The sequence below is a fragment of the Procambarus clarkii genome, chromosome 19 (genome assembly GCF_040958095.1).
Source record: "Procambarus clarkii isolate CNS0578487 chromosome 19, FALCON_Pclarkii_2.0, whole genome shotgun sequence".
NCBI lineage: Eukaryota > Metazoa > Arthropoda > Malacostraca > Decapoda > Cambaridae > Procambarus > Procambarus clarkii.
The window spans coordinates 33,663,676-33,679,895 of record NC_091168.1 but is presented as its reverse complement, the minus strand read 5'-3'; the positions used below and the strand labels follow the sequence as shown (position 1 = coordinate 33,679,895).

Sequence of the window (16,220 nt, the reverse complement as noted above, 5' to 3'; positions counted from 1 at the left end):
AAGTAGGTAAGTTCAATCAGAATTGATAAATGAAAGATACATTACAAGAGAAAAATGAGATGAGAGAGATAAGTAAGTATATTAAAGCACATTGTTATATTAAAGCTCTGATTGATTACATTGACAGCTTGATTAGTAATTTAAACAAGATTAATAGACACCATATAGCAGATTGACAGCACATATAAGACAGCAATGATCACAATGGTAAAGATGTTCAGAATGGGTTCATAAAGATTGGGAAACTGGGTAGCAAAAGATACAGATAAACAAGATTTATTAACACCATACAATAGAATGGCAGCAACATATAAGAAAACAGCAATGATCTCAATGGTAAAGATGTTCAAATTGGGAACAAAAAGGTTGGGAGATTGGGTAGCAATAGAAACAGTGCAATTTTAAGGCAAAGAGAGAAAAACTATGAAGATGAAATTAGGTACTTTTTAGTATTGATTTTGAATGATGTAAAAGTTGGACAGCTTTTCAATTCAGTAGGGAGTGAATTCCATAAACTAGGTCCCTTTATTTGCATAGAGTGTTTACACAAATTAAGTTTAACTCTGGGGATATCGAAGAGATATTTATTTCTGGTGTTGTGATAATGGGTCCTATTACATCTGTCCAGGAAGAGTTTCAGACAAGGATTTGCATTTAAGAATAGGGTTTTGTAAATGTAGTTGACACAAGAGAATTTGTGGAGTGAGATTATGTTTAGCATGTTTAGGGAGTTAAACAAGGGGGCTGTGTGTTGTCTGAAAGCAGAATTTGATATTATTCTGATAGCAGATTTTTGCTGGGTGATAATGGACTTGAGGTGGTTTGCAGTGGTTGAACCCCATGCACAGATACCATAGTTGAGATAGGGATAGATTAGTGCATAATATAGAGAGATGAGAGCAGAGTTAGGAACATAATATCTGATTTTGGAGAGTATACCAACTGTTTTAGAGACTTTCTTAGTTATGTGTTGTATGTGGGTACTGAAGTTGAGTCTCTTGTCTAGGAATATGCCAAGAAACTTTCCATCATTTTTATTGCTAATGTTTACATTGTCAATCTGAAGCTGAATTGCATTTGTAGATTTGCTTCCAAATAGGATGTAGTAGGTCTTTTCTATGTTAAGTGTTAGTTTGTTGGTTGACATCCATAAGTGGACTTTTTTTAGTTCATTATTAACAACATCATTTAGTGAATGTGGGTTGGGGTTGGAGTAAATGAGGGTAGTATCATCAGCAAACAAAATAGGTTTCAGAATGTTAGAGACATTAGGCAGATCATTAATGTATATAAGGAATAGTAGGGGTCCCAAGATGCTGCCCTGAGGCACTCCAACGGTTTCTCCGGCAGCTTTGTTTCGTTAGTTTAAATCTATGACCTCTTGTTCTTGAAGTTCCGGGTCTCAGGAATTCTTCCCTATCAATTTTATCGATTCCTGTTACTACTTTTTATGTAGTGATCATATTGCCTCTTTTTTTTCTTCTAGCTTCCAGCTTTTACATATTTAATGCCTCTAACCTCTCCTCGTAGCTCTTGTCCTTAAGGTTCTGGGAGCCATTTAGTGGCATGTCTTTGTGCCTTTTCCAGTGTGTTGATGTGCTGCTTAAGATATGGGCCCCACACAACAGCTGCATATTCCAACTTTGGTCTGACAAAAGTCGTGAACAATTTCTTTAGTATTTCTCCATCTGTGTATTTAAAAGCAATTCTGAAGTTAGAAAGTGTACCATAGGCTTCTCGCCCAATGTTCCTGATATGGTCCTTAGGTGATAGTTTTTTGTCAAGAACCACTCCTAGATTTCTTTCTTAATCAGAATTCTTTAAAGATTTCTCGCATAATTTATAGGTTGTGTGGAGTCTATGTTCTCCTATTCCATATTTCATAACATGGCATTTATTCACATTAAATTCCATTTGCCAAGTGGTGTTCCATATACTTATTTTGTCCAGGTCTTCTTGAAAGGTATGGCACTCATCTAAGTTTCTTATCTTCCCTATTATCTTAGCATCATCAGCAAACATGTTCATATAATTAGTCACCCCTCCAATATGTTCCAGTTTCCAAAACAACCTCTTATGTGGAACTCTGTCAAAAACCTTTTTTAGGTCCAGATAGATGCAGTCAACCCAACCATTTCTTTCTTGTAAAATCTCTGTGGCTTGATCATAGAAACTGAGTAAATTCGTTACACAGGATCTTCCAGATTGAAAACCATACTGTCTGTCTGATATTATATCGTTTTTTCTCCAGGTTTTCTACCCATTTAGTTTTAATTATTTTTTCCAATATTTTGACTATTACACTTGTCAATGATACAGGTCTATAATAGAGGGGGTCTTCCCCTGCTGCCACTTTTGTTGATTGGAACTATGTTAACCTTTTTCCACACATCAGCTACAACTCCTGTACACAGGGATGCCTGAAAAATGAGTTGAAGTGGAATGCTGAGCTCAGGAACCCATGGTGAAACTCCATCTGGACCAACTGCTTTGTTCTTACTTAGCTCCTTGAGCATTTTTTCCACTTCGTCTCTAGACACCTCTATGTGCTCTATGTTGTTCTCTGGAATTCTTATTGTGTCTGGTTCCCTGAAGATTTCATTTTGTACAAACACACTTTGGAACTTTTCGTTTAATGTTTCACACATTTTCTTTTAATTTTCCGTGAATCAGTTTCCTATTTTCAACCTCTGAATATTATCTTTTACCTGCAATTTGTTGTTTATGAATTTATAGAAGAGGCCTGGTTCTGTTTTACATTTGTCCACTATCCCTTTTTCAAAGTTTCTTTCTGCCTCTCTCCTCACTGCCGTGTAGTTGTTTCTCGCATCTTTATATCGCTGGTATGTTTGGGGGTTTGGCCTCTTTCTATATTGATTATATTTTTGTGACTTTTGGTCTCTGGCCCTTTCGCAATTTCCGTTGAACCACTCCTGTTTCCTAGTTCTGCATCTTTGCTTTGGTATAATTTTTTTTGTGTCTTTATCATATATTTCACAAAACTTGACATACATCTCATTACTTCATGTCCTAATAGCAAGTCTTTCCAGTCAAATTCCTTAAAGAAATGTCTGAGTTCCCCATCATGTCCTCTCCTGAAATCAGGTTTTTCAACTGCTTCAACCTCATTTTCTTCCAGATTATAATGCATTTCATACTTTATTCCAAAAAAAGACATGGTCACTTTTACCCAAGGAAGGAAGGTACTGAATGTCAAATATCTCTTCCTCTTTCCTGGTAAATATCAAATCTAGCATGGAGGGTACCATCCTCATAGCTTGTTTAACATGTTGAAACATGAATGTTTCCAGGATGAGGTTTACAAATCTACAAGTCCAAAAATCCTCTGTTCTAGTTTCATATGCCTCCTAGTCTATGGATTTCAAATTGAAGTCGCTGACTACCAACATTCGTGATCTATCTTTATCAGCTCTCGCTATAATCTCTCTCATTATTGTTATAAGACTCTCTCGTTTATTATCCAGCTCCTCCTTTGACCATGTGTTGCATGGCGGTGGACTATATGGCGGTGCATTTATGATCGTTAGTATATCATCCTGACTGCAGATTTCTAGTGCTATTATATCAACTTCTCATGGATAGGCAATCATTATTTCATTTACCTTTAGCTGTTCTTTCACCAGCACAGCAACACCACTGCCTTTCCTAATTTTTCTGTCCTGTTTCTAAACTGAGTAGTCCCTTGGGAATATGACCTCATTTAAACTATCATAATATAAATACAGTATCATAATATCATATCAGTGGCTCTCAGTGGCTGCAGAGAGCCACTGAGGGGACCCACCTGAAATATGCATTTCATAGCATTCAACACTTTATTTTTGGAAGACCTTCCCTTAAAGGCTCCTTGAGCTATCCACTTGGTTTAGCTGCAGGGAGCCACTGAGAGAACCCATCAGAAAGAGTTTTTTTTTCATTATATTCAATGCTGGATTTTCTTTTACCACAGGAACTACTGTACTTGCAGGACTGATTTTATTGACTAGTTTACAAATAAATAAATAAATGAATAAATGTTTATTTAGGTAAGGTACATACATAAAGAGATTTTACAAAGTTTGTTGGGTTAATAGATAGAGCTAGTACATACAATGCCTAAAGCCACTATTACGCAAAGCGTTTCGGGCAGGAAAAACATTAATGACTAAAGCTTAAAACTAATGGGTAAAAAGAATAAAATGTGTTGAGAACAAATAAAAATAGAGGTAAAAGAGGGGGGAACATGGTTGAAAAAGCAGCACAAATACAATTACAAATTATTACAGAAAATTACATTCAAACAGCGTTGTTTTGAAAAAAAAAAAAACATACATGGGTTGACAACAGAGGGGTAAGGTAGGTTACAGGGAATTTATTAGGTAGTGCTTCGTTTTTATCTTAAACTGGTTGAGAGAGGTACTGTCTTTAACATGGTTGGGAAGATCATTCCACATATGTAATACAGTATTGAAAAAACATTTGCTAGCCATTTGATCATTTTTGGAGTTCTTATTGATCCTTTGTGAGGCTTCCATATCATGCTTAATTGCTTCCCACTTTCATGTTGATCTTTGTCATTTGCAGATTTTGTGTTGATATCATCTATATCGTTAAAGTTCAGTATACAGTATTACAAAAAGGTTTATCTTTGAAATACAGTATAAACTTATTATAAACTCCACTTAAAATATTTTGCCAATCTAATTCCATTACATTTACAATGACCCTTTCTTTTTATGTGTTTGAACCTATTTTAATCAATTCTAGATTTTTTTCTTGTAGTTTCAGGGGCCTGTCTTTCATATGGTATCTTATTAAAAGTTCACATACTCTAAATCAACTTGAAATCCATTGTCATTGCAATTGGTTACCATGTCGAGAAGTGTGAACAGGTTGTGAGTTCCAATCCCAATGAGTGGCCTCAATATATTCTAAGGATTAGTAGGGATTCCCAATATTCTTTCCACTTTGGTTGTTAGTACAGTACTAGACTCTGTTGGCTTTACTTCTAACAGTGGAGTATTAGTTTGTATAGTACTCCTAAATTCGATGTTATTACTGTACTTGAATCATGTAATCTGTAAACTGAGTACTGTAATAATCGTGTCTTGTGTTCTAGTTGAGGAAGGTCATTCACACACGTTATAAAGCCTCAGGGCACTACTTCTGTCGGAGTGAAAGTTCAGCATATTTCGTGTTAAAGTGAGATTTGGTGCTTCACTTTTTCAGGCAGTTCACCCACACCCACAGTTCACCCTGAACCATAGGGAGCCGGTCGGCCGAGCGGACAGCACGCTGGACTTGTGATCCTGTGGTCCCGGGTTCGATCCTGGGTGCCGGCGAGAAACAATGGGCAGAGTTTCTTTCACCCTATGCCCCTATTACCTAGCAGTAAAATAGGTACCTGGGTGTTAGTCAGCTGTCATGGGCTGCTTCCTGGGGGTGGAGGCCTGGTCGAAGACCGGGCCGCGGGGACACTAAAGCCCCGAAATCATCTCAAGATAACCTCAAGATGGTAAGCATTACCCACAAGTTTCCCTGGAGTACAACCTACCAAATGGTTAATTAATAACCAGGTACCCAATCACTGCTGGGTGAACACACACACACAGTTAACGTTTGGTGTGTAGTTAATCCTGTTGTTGTCTCACGTTGAGACGAGTGTCCCTTGTAAGAGGCTACCAGAATTAATTTTTCTGGTTTAATTACACAGTATTTATTATTAATTAATTGCCATCCACTTTTACTAAAAGCTTTTTATATCTCATTTAAAATTACATAAAGAGTACTGTACTAATATTTAAGACATGAGTAAGAATATATAATAATTGTCAGTTTATTACAGTATTTAATTTGATTACTGACCTGACAATTGTCAAAACGCATACATTAATGAACTTCATGGACTGTTGAATAAGATCAACAAGCATTAGTCTACCTATGGAAATGTTATATCTTTGGGCGAATCATAATTATCTGTATCCCAGCCGCCTTCCTGAATCTAATAATGTATCTCCATCCTAGAACAGTCTTTTCATACACACAATCCCATCAAAAATTACTGTGTTATATATTTATGTATGGTTTCACATTTTAGAAAGAAATCGAGATGACTATCTAGATTTTAGTTAATATATGTCCTCAAGTCCAGTACAATATAGAGGACATATGGTGCACTAGTATTTTATGGGTTTCTTCCCATAGAATTTGGGCTATTCATGGGAATTTCCCACAATGGAGTCAAGCATGCTGTTAGTCCCTTTATTTTCTTCATACTCTTCCTGGTGAGTTTATACTGGCTGTACAGTATTTTGTAGTTGTGAAATCTCCCTGGTGGCTTTGCACTTTTTCTAGTTATGGTCTTTTTATAAGGAGTCTAATGTTGCCATTGGATACAGTTGTGAATGGAAGTCATGATCTAGTCTATAGACTGGCTACACTTTTTTTTTATTAAGACACTTTTTTTTTATTAAGTAAAGTGTGGAAAAACTCATAAGTGTTAAATGTGATGAAACGACTTTCTGGTGGGCTCCTCAGTGGCCCCCTCCCCCCTCAAGCTTCCAAAGGAGACCTCCCAGAAATGTAAACTTTTGGAGGCTTCAGGAACCTTACTGAACCTTTTTTTTGTTGTTGCTGTTTCCCCATATCCTTTTACATTTAATTTGCCTGGTTTTTGCATTAAAAACAAGGGAACTTCAATTTGTAATTTTTGCACAAACGTTTTAAAATACAGTACTCTAATTTAAATCTATTTTCTATACTGTATGCCTACTAGAATTTCATTTCAACATGAACTATAAATCATAAGAGTGGTAGACGGTTGGAACAAGTTAGGGGAGAAGGTGGTGGAGGCCAAGACCGTCAGTAGTTTCAAAGCGTTATATGACAAAGAGTGCTGGAAAGACGGGACACCACGAGCGTAGCTCTCATCCTGTAACTACACTTAGGTAATAAGGTTGATGTTAAATAATACAAGCATAGTTGAGAGTATTTGGTTTAATTGCTTTGCCCATTTGATTGCCAGCTTTGTTAAGGTAAGACAAATTGGATGATTAAGCTGCCATTTTAGATATATATAAGAAAGGGTCTACAGTATTCATTTATTATTACATGTTGCTCAAGTTGTTCAACAGTGTTATGTTTTCTTCAACACGAGGCTTTATCCTCACACATACACATGTAGTTTACCTGATAAAGTCTTCATTAACAATTGAAAGATCTTTATTTATATACTGTATACCTATTCACTAAGTTTCACAAAAATGCCTAGAAATATAATACAAATGTTAAAAAATTACCACAATATTCTGTCAAATGTTTTGAATTGCAGAATTTAATAAAAACAATTTCAGTACAATATCTTCAGCACTGATATTATGTTTAACATAGGTTACTTGAATGTTCTATAACACAGACAGTTCTATATAATTAATTATCAAGAAGGCACTAAGCCGGGAAGACTTATGTAGCACTGCCTGTGTTTCACGATACAGTAGCTAAAAGTTGCTGAAGATCAAGCAGGATGCCAATATATAAGGTGTTATATATAAGGGTGACCTTATCAAGTTTGGCCCTTGATAAGGTCACCAAGGACCTTATCAAGGGCCAAATGAATACAGTTCTGCACAAGACATCCTGGCCTATAGTATTTTCTTTTGTTAATTACTTTACATAAAGTAATATGTTCTGCAGCTAGAGTAGCTAATTAGAAGAACTTCAGGCATAACGTAATTACCCATATTAAAGCAATGGCAGTAACTATGTTTTAGTTCCTATCAATAACAAATCATGTTAGTGAAGCCTTAGAGCATCTTATAAGTGGGTCAGTTATGACACGTCTTGAACGTTCAGTTTTTATGAACCTTCTTGCACTTCTAAACACTCAAATTAAGTACAGTTCCTTGTAAAACTAGGTTTAAGAGTATCTAGAAATTTACAATTGTAATGAAACTACTGTAAAGATAAAATAGGCTATCACAGGAAAAGTCACATGTATGTAAATTGTTCAACATGAGAGTTTTGCCATTATTTTATGAGGGATAAAATTTGAAACAACTGTGTACTAAACTGGCACATTATTGACGACAAGATGATGACAGTCTGATCTGTCACCGACTATCTGATCCAGGGGTCAAGACTTGCCAAGGATTTACGTCTCCACATGCAAAACCTGCACATCTTTCCTCGAACATGGCGACTTTCTTTGTATTAATTCAACAGTTTATGAACTCCGAAGTGCTACAAAGTTGTCAATAACAATAATAACCTTGGGCTGTGGAGTTTCGAACCTTTAAGGTTCTTAATATATACAGACTAAGCTGCCATGAATGAGGAAAGAAGTATAGGTTTCATAGTGGGTGCATAAATGCCCGATCAATTCTGGCCCACAGAAAAACCAAAATATCTTAATTTTTCTAATCTGTAAAATGTGAATGTTGACAGTTCAACTGTAATACATAATAATAATAATAATAAAAAAGATTTTCTGAAATTGAATGTACTGTAACATTAATTATAAATTACAAAATATTCTTTTTTTTCCATTCATTTGAATTAAAGCATTTAAAAGATACACTGTTTAGTACCGAGTCTAGTCAAAGTATCGTAGCTCCACAAACACACAAAGTAACCATAACATTTTTGTAATGTTATTACATTATTAGAACACCAAATGCATTACACTTCAGGCCATTACCTTGACTGTCTTGAAACTACAAGATTCCAATATTATATCTTTTATCATGTAAAAGTATATACTGTATAGCATTTCTGTTCATGTTTTATAGGATATGTCTGTTCATGCTTTTAGAGCAAAAGAAGTGTTCTTTATGAATACTGGAGGTCCTAGAACATAGTTAGAAACTTCCTATATGCTCTTATAATCATGAGGACATCCAACTACTTGCAGAAGATGAGTCACAGTAACTTGGCTGAAGATATGATGACTGCACCACACACCAGAAGATAAGGAGACGACAACGTTTCAGTCCGTCCTGGACCATTATCAAGTCAATTGTGATAATGGTCCGGGATGGACCAAAACATCGTTGTCTCCTCATTTTTTGGTGTGTGGTTTAGTCTTCAACTGTACTTGTATATATGTGTACCGTTTTCTCTGGTAGATGGGACACAATGATTTATGCTATTTTGTAACTGTACTGCCTCTAAGTACAGAATCATAATTTTTTTTATATACTGTATATATAAAATGCCCCTAGAAAAGTTAAAAGAAAATGTACTAAAATAGTTTTTAACAAGAACATATCCTCATTAAATAGCATACAGCTTAAAGGGTAGGCTGCATCTTATATGCTGGAAAACACAATAACAATATTTCTTTAACTTTTTTCCCCGATATAATACAGACTTATTTGTTAAGTTTCTCACTGCCTCCAAATCTCTCTCATCCCCACAAAAATAATATTTTTAACGCGTCTGTTATGGATGATTGAATGCAATGTTGTGGAGGTCATTGATAGTAAAAGGTTAACACAAGTAATTACACAATAGCAAGGTAATGTCTATTGCAATAGCAATGTCTCTGGATGAGACATTCCGTATGTCACGTGAAGCATATTGCACTCATTAAGTAAATAAGGGGAATGGAAGCAGTGGTCAGTATATCCATCAAGGGCTGGAATAAATATTTTAAACATTTGCTTTCTCATTAGCTGAAGATACGATACCTCAAAGAGCTTCCGCAATTTATTTTAATAAAGCAATTATACTAACCATTAAATGGAAGATCGCTTGCAAATAAGATATCAGTATACAGGCAGAAATTTACAATAATGTGGCTGAAATTTAGACATTCAACCTTGCATCTAAAAAGAAAGAAAGAGTGAGGCAATTTTTTTGGTCCATCTGCATCCCTTATCTACTGGTGCAGGACAAACTGAAAGGTCATCGCTTCCTTTCTTTCCAGATGTGTGGGTTGAGTGATTGTCATGTCAGCGTAAGTAATTTGTTGACTGTTATTATCTAAATAATGATATAAAGCTTAGCAAACATAGTAACATGCATTGATATTGGAAATAAAATAGAAAAACTCGCTATTTACAAAACTTGAAAAATGTATCACATAAAATTTAAAATGTACTACACTTATCCATTAAATTTCAGTTAATATATATTTAGTCAAAATTTAACAAAAATAAGAATATTGGCAACACATAAAGCTTCAAGATTTCCATAGTATAGAATTGTTGTTGTTTTACAATACATGTACTGTATTATGAAATAAATTTCAATATAATACAGTTTTTCATAAAATGCAATGTATTTTTTTCAGAATGCATTTTTAATCAAATATCTTCAAAAGATGTACTTATCAAGTATTATTATTATTATTATGTGATCATAAAGCGTTTGTATTGTATGTCAGGAGGTTGTGTTTACCGTAGTTACTCCTTGTATTCATGTTAACTCATCATATTCTTCGTGTTAACTTGTGGCATTCTTCACAGAAGTTTGCGGATACAGCGTATCATGTTACCAATCAAACCTAACACTGCATAAGACTTAATTTTGTTTTGAGCTAGACTTTGGATGCTCCTCGCATCTAGCACGAACCCGGCATCATCCACGTATAGTCATGACACAATAAAGTAATACTGCGTTGTTTTGGAATGTTGAAGAAATTTGATTTGGCAGATTACTTTTCATTCCACAGTACTACAAGCTACATATTCTGCATTTAAAATATGGCACTCCTAGTTTTCAGTATCGTATGGAAAAATGAGTGTTATTGCACTCGTATTTAACAATACATTCCCTATGTATTCTTTACCATGTCATGCTGAGAGAAAATTGACTAGACTATTCACTGTACATAGTACAATGTACAGTATAATTAAACTTAGTGTATACATAGAGGGACTGTTTTTACAAACATCTTTCTACAGACATTATTTAACAAATTAAGTATGTGCAAGTTTTAGCATCCTTCACATACATACATACATACACTTATACATATTTTACACACTGAATGCACGTTCCCTGAAGGTGCTTTTTAGTTCTGATCTGTTGCAGTCCACAAACTCCATTCGCTGAATGGGTCTTGTCCAATACATATCTGTACTGTATATTTAAAAAAATTTAACTATTTAACATCTATACAATAAAAACAGCTATGGCCAAATCAAATAGAATTCAGTGACTACAATAACGGCAACAATTTATGTTATTTACTGGGAACAGAAACGTACCAAATGTTGAAATAAATTGGCATTACTTAGCCATTAACAATTTATTGACTGCATATTGCACGTCGTTTAGTTTTCTCTAAATGTCAACACAGTTATAACATATGAGAACAATCAATGAAAGCAGATATAAATCAAATGTTACAAAGGCTGAGGGTTTTGCCTGGGCTAAATGTTTTATGACACAATGGCTGTATGCATTAGAATGCAAGCTACACTTCTGCCTAATCAAAAATTACTGCCAGGCAAGAAACAATGTCTAGCATGAGTTCCTTTCTTGTATACTTTTTCTTGTTGCACTTCTTTTTACTTTTGTCATTTGTAACTTGCTGCATGGATCTTGCTGGACTGTGGCGGCGGGGCCTGGCCATCTTGGACAAATGTGGTTCCAAAGTAGGTGGCACTATATTCATACTATGGCCTTGGATTCGTCCACTTAGATAGTTGAACTCATCAGCAGTAAGGAGGCTGCTAGTCTGTTGAAGCTGTTCATTATTTAGCTGCAGGAAATTTATATGGAAGAGTAGGTTTCCTAGCACATGCCTCCTGTTTTCTTGGGTGAGGGGAAGCTTGTGACGTTTACATTGTGCTGTAGACCAGCGCTGCAACGCTTCAAACAATGGCAGCTCATTTTCAACATTGAGTGTAGTACGTCTCAGAATAAGTTCTAGTGTACTATGATCCAACTCTTCCAAAAGTTCAGAATTCAGAACTACTTGTGTATTCCGATCAACGACTTCAAGACATGCGTTAAAAAGATCCGTACAACATGCAGTGGGATCTCGAAGGTCTGCCTCATCACACAGGTCTTGTAGCTGGGTCATATTATGGATAGTATGCCGAGACCTTTCTAACTGATCTGATTTTGAGTCTGCCATATTGCAGTGGTTTGGATAGGTCTGAGTAAGGTCCTCAAGATCTTCCAAGCTAGGTGCTGAAGGTGCTGTTGAAATAGTGTCATCTGACTGATTGCTGATGGAAGCTTGTTGAGATGGGCAATATCTGTAGATCTCTTGCAGCACTTTAAGGACATTGTTCACACTCAGGTGATGGACAATGTATTCTACGCACATTTCTGCCAGTTCTGGACAGAGGTATTGGATGGCCACCTGGAGGGTTATGAGGGCACTGTCTATGCTCTGGATTCCGCACTCGTGACGATATAGCCATCTGTAAAAATAATAATAATAATGCTTTTGGAAAGAATGAATCACAATAACGAGGCTGAAAGTAGTAACACACACATATGAAACGATATGAAAGTGACAATGTTTTCATTCATCCTGGATCCTCAAGTCGCGTTATAACTTGATGAGGGCCGAGGATATCGTCACTTTCCTTTCTTTTCATGTGTATGGATTAGTTTACAATTATGGTTTATTTGTATAAATTAATAGACAATCTGATTATATTTTTTGCATAGGTATTTATAGTTTATATAAAACCACTAATTATGAATGTTTAGTTGGTTCATTTTAGGGTAATACGTACTTGAAAGCTTTGAACACAAAGAACTATTTTAATCAAAAGTAATTGGAAAACTTGTGAGGATGAATGCTAGGGCACTGTATGGCAGAGATATCCTGTAAAAATTCTGTAATGTTATTCCAAGATTACTAATAGTTTTTGAAAGAAAACTTGTAATTTTAATTCTGTACACTGTAAAAAAAAGTATACTGTATACAGTAATTTGATCTTTTAAATCACAATTAAACACAGCTGATTGTGGCTGCCATTACATCTTGGATTATGATGTAAACCTTTCAAAATTAGGTAGGCCTATTTTTGCTGTAATTCAATTATTACTTTCTTTTCACATTATTCTGATGGACAGTATTATGAACACATTTTTCTCAAGGATACTCTAGGTAATAGTCATGTTAAGTAAATTTGCTGCCAGCCCATGTATTATATTGCTATTAAAATATTTATTTGTAGGAAATTTGAACTCACTGTATTCATAGATAATGTCACATCAAGGCCTGTCAACTTTATACCTGTATTAGAATGGTACTTAAAAGTTTTGAATTTGTGCTAATAGCAAGGTACAGGTACTTCTATCTAAATTTGTATAAACAAACAGTACCGGTACTTGTATTCGGGCATTCTTTGACATACCCTGGATAAAGCTAGGTTAATTTGAATAGGTACTGTATTGCTCACAAATAATTATTTATTGTATGTTTTGTGTTTACAAACTTATTTTTGTGAATGCATACATACTTTGGGGATTTTTATAGATTTTAGCATACTTTATAAGCATAACTCCCTGGTATTGGGGACAGGACGCCTGTACATATGCTTATCGGGGGGATCCCCAGGCCAATTACAGTACAGGTACTGACCTTTCCCAGGATTGAACCCATAACAATTACCTAACTCTTAGGTATCTACCACGTATTTCCAGCTAAGTGAACAGAGGCAGCAGGTGAAAGGAAACATACCTAACTTTTTTACCCACCCAGGGATTGAACCTGGGGCCCTCAGCTGTGAGCTGAGGATTGAGATCATTGTCCAACACGACCCATACTGGGTGGAATACTATTGTCGGGAACAGCGAGCCTGTTTGTTTTAATAGGGTCCCCATAGAAAAACACAAGCTTGTTAGTACAGCCATCCAGTTACTGACCAGACCCTCAGTGCTTAACCTGACTTGAGTGATGTGTACTGCAGCTGCTGTATTGCAGGCTATTACGGTACCTGCTTTGGTGAATATTCTCTTGGTAGCTAATGCTTAACATATTGTTAAGAATAGAAACTTATCAACTCGGGTCTAGTTGTACTTTTCTAATATAGTACTGTAATAGTTTACTAGGCATTAGGAAGGGATATACTGTATACAATACACTGAGTACTCTAGTTCTCGACATATGTACACTGAGAATTTACTTTAGTCCTGGACTAAAATGTCCTTGTTGGTCAGTAAGCTCCAGAGGTTGACAGGTCTTCAGCTCAACCCAAACTTGCTGGTCAACTGGTTTTTTTATCAATATAAAAATGAATACAAGTGAAAACTTACCTCAGTAGGTTTTGGAAGCCTTTTGGGTCATTTGGGATGTTGTAAATCTTCTTGTGGCTGTCAGCAAGCGGTCCCTGGAACATGGCTTTGAAGACCTGATTGCCCGCTGCCAGGACCCAAGAGTGGGCTGGGATTCTCTCCCTATAAATTTCGTCGCCCACCATCAGGATGATGTCGCTCCCATCTTCATTCTCGTACAGATTGTAGGATCTGTGAATAAAAACTTCCTTTTAGTCGAGTGTAAATAAGATATTTAGTTCCAGGGGAGCAATATTTGGGTGTGCTAAAGGGAGTAACTCGGTGCTTCTTAATTACAGTGATAATAATAATTCTTATTTATATAAAGAATTAAATACATTTAAAGCACAATAAGGTGGAGTAATTGTAGGTGCACAATGTAATTTATATAGTCACTAATATGCAGTGTGTTTCAAAACTGGTGAATGGGTCACCCAAGTGTGAATTAAATTTGAGGTAAATGTTTTTTCCTCTTGTGACAAAATTAATTATACAGTACGGTATATCAAATTATACACAAGCGAGAGTAAAATGAAAAATACCAAAAAACTCAGGATATTGAGTTGCAGATGAATAAAATTTTGTGAATGTTTCTGAAATTGTTTCAGAAGCATTGTACTATACTATTTGATGTATGTAGAAAAGAAGTGTTAATTTCCTGAGCATTAAAAGTGAGAACGATATGAAGGTTATAAAGAAATGAATCAAACTTGAAAATAATAAAGGTAAACTATGATTTAAATGCTGAAAATGTATGTTACAATATCTAGAGCTAATCACATAATATATTTATGCCTCTGAAATGTTATTTTTATAGACATTTTCACCATTAAATGACACTAGCAGCACAGGCAAGGAGGAGACTGGTGAGGCAGGGAAGGTTATCTACAGTTCACCAACCACACACTTGTTCATTATTAACAACAGTTATTTTTGGTACAGTAATTGATATTAACTTCCAGTTGTACCAGGAATTTCAAGTTGTGTTAGTGGCTTTGCCAGAATGAACTATTTATCATCACACACCCACTTTTTTTTTATATTTTGTTAACAAAACCCTGTGTACTCAATTATAAATACAGTACTATATTTCCCTACCATGAAAGTTGGCAGACATGAAAACCCTTTGTGATTAAGCTTACCTGCCACGTATCAAATGCAGGGAGAGTTGCACCCATTTGCAAGGGCCCATAACAGTATAGTAAACTAGTCTCTTCATGGTGGTGGTGGTGGTAAGAGCTCTCGCGTCCTCACAGGGGTAAGAGCACCTCATTGCAAATCTGTATTTCTTGTGCTCACACTTGCTAATCCACCCGAGGAGGAGGTCGGCTGGCATTGCCACAACTCTCGCTCCTCGGTTATATCACTATTGGGGTGCACAGTATACTCGCAGTATACTACCTGCCGCTGGTGCCAACAATCAAAATGTGGCTCAACTGGTCAGTTTTACTTTGATCTTCTACAGTGCAGTATTGATATATTTTCTGCACATGAGCCTGTTCTCTGATCTCTCACTATTTTCTCATGTCAGCTGCATTTGAAAATTTTCACTTACAGGTTTCTACTAGTGTGTAGTCCTCAGTTCAAATATTATCCAATTTATTTCATACAGTATTTGATACAGTATATTGTTTTCTGATCTCTCACTATTTTCTCATGTCAGCTGCATTTGAAAATTTTCACTTACAGGTTTCTACTGGTATGTAGTCCTCAGTTCAAGTTATCCAGTTTATTTCTTATATCAAGTTCTGTTCAGTTCTGATCTACAATATTGTTTAGGTAAAGCAAACAATTATTTACAGTACATATTTGTTCATAATCAGTGCGTACCCACTTTTGTATATATTTGTGTTATGCAATTTAATTCTTTATCCTTTCCTCAGTTGAATAATGCAACCTCAGAAGAAAATCTGGGCAAATGACATTGATTTAAAACTGAAACAACATTAAAAACGTTGATTTACTATTGGTGTAAC

General features: G+C 35.7%; 1 protein-coding gene across 5 annotated transcripts in view; it reads right to left on the bottom strand.

The window, feature by feature from the left end:
* Positions 1-6,980: 6,980 nt before the first annotated feature.
* LOC123757420 (BTB/POZ domain-containing protein 6) overlaps positions 6,981-16,220 on the bottom strand; it is a 45,395-nt gene continuing 36,155 nt past the window's right edge. For 2 of the 5 annotated variants that reach the window (XM_045740973.2, XM_045740971.2), the window contains exons 2-4: positions 15,387-16,007; positions 14,227-14,436; positions 6,981-12,377 (exon numbers count right to left, since the gene is read on the bottom strand). In XM_045740973.2, coding sequence (XP_045596929.1) covers positions 11,432-12,377; positions 14,227-14,436; positions 15,387-15,580 — 1,350 coding nt within the window. In that variant the 5' untranslated portion in view covers positions 15,581-16,007 and the 3' untranslated portion in view covers positions 6,981-11,431. Of the gene's footprint in view, positions 12,378-14,226; positions 14,437-15,386; positions 16,200-16,220 lie in introns of those variants that run through there. The other 3 variants (XM_045740977.2, XM_045740978.2, XM_069327263.1) reach the window with 2 other exon arrangements.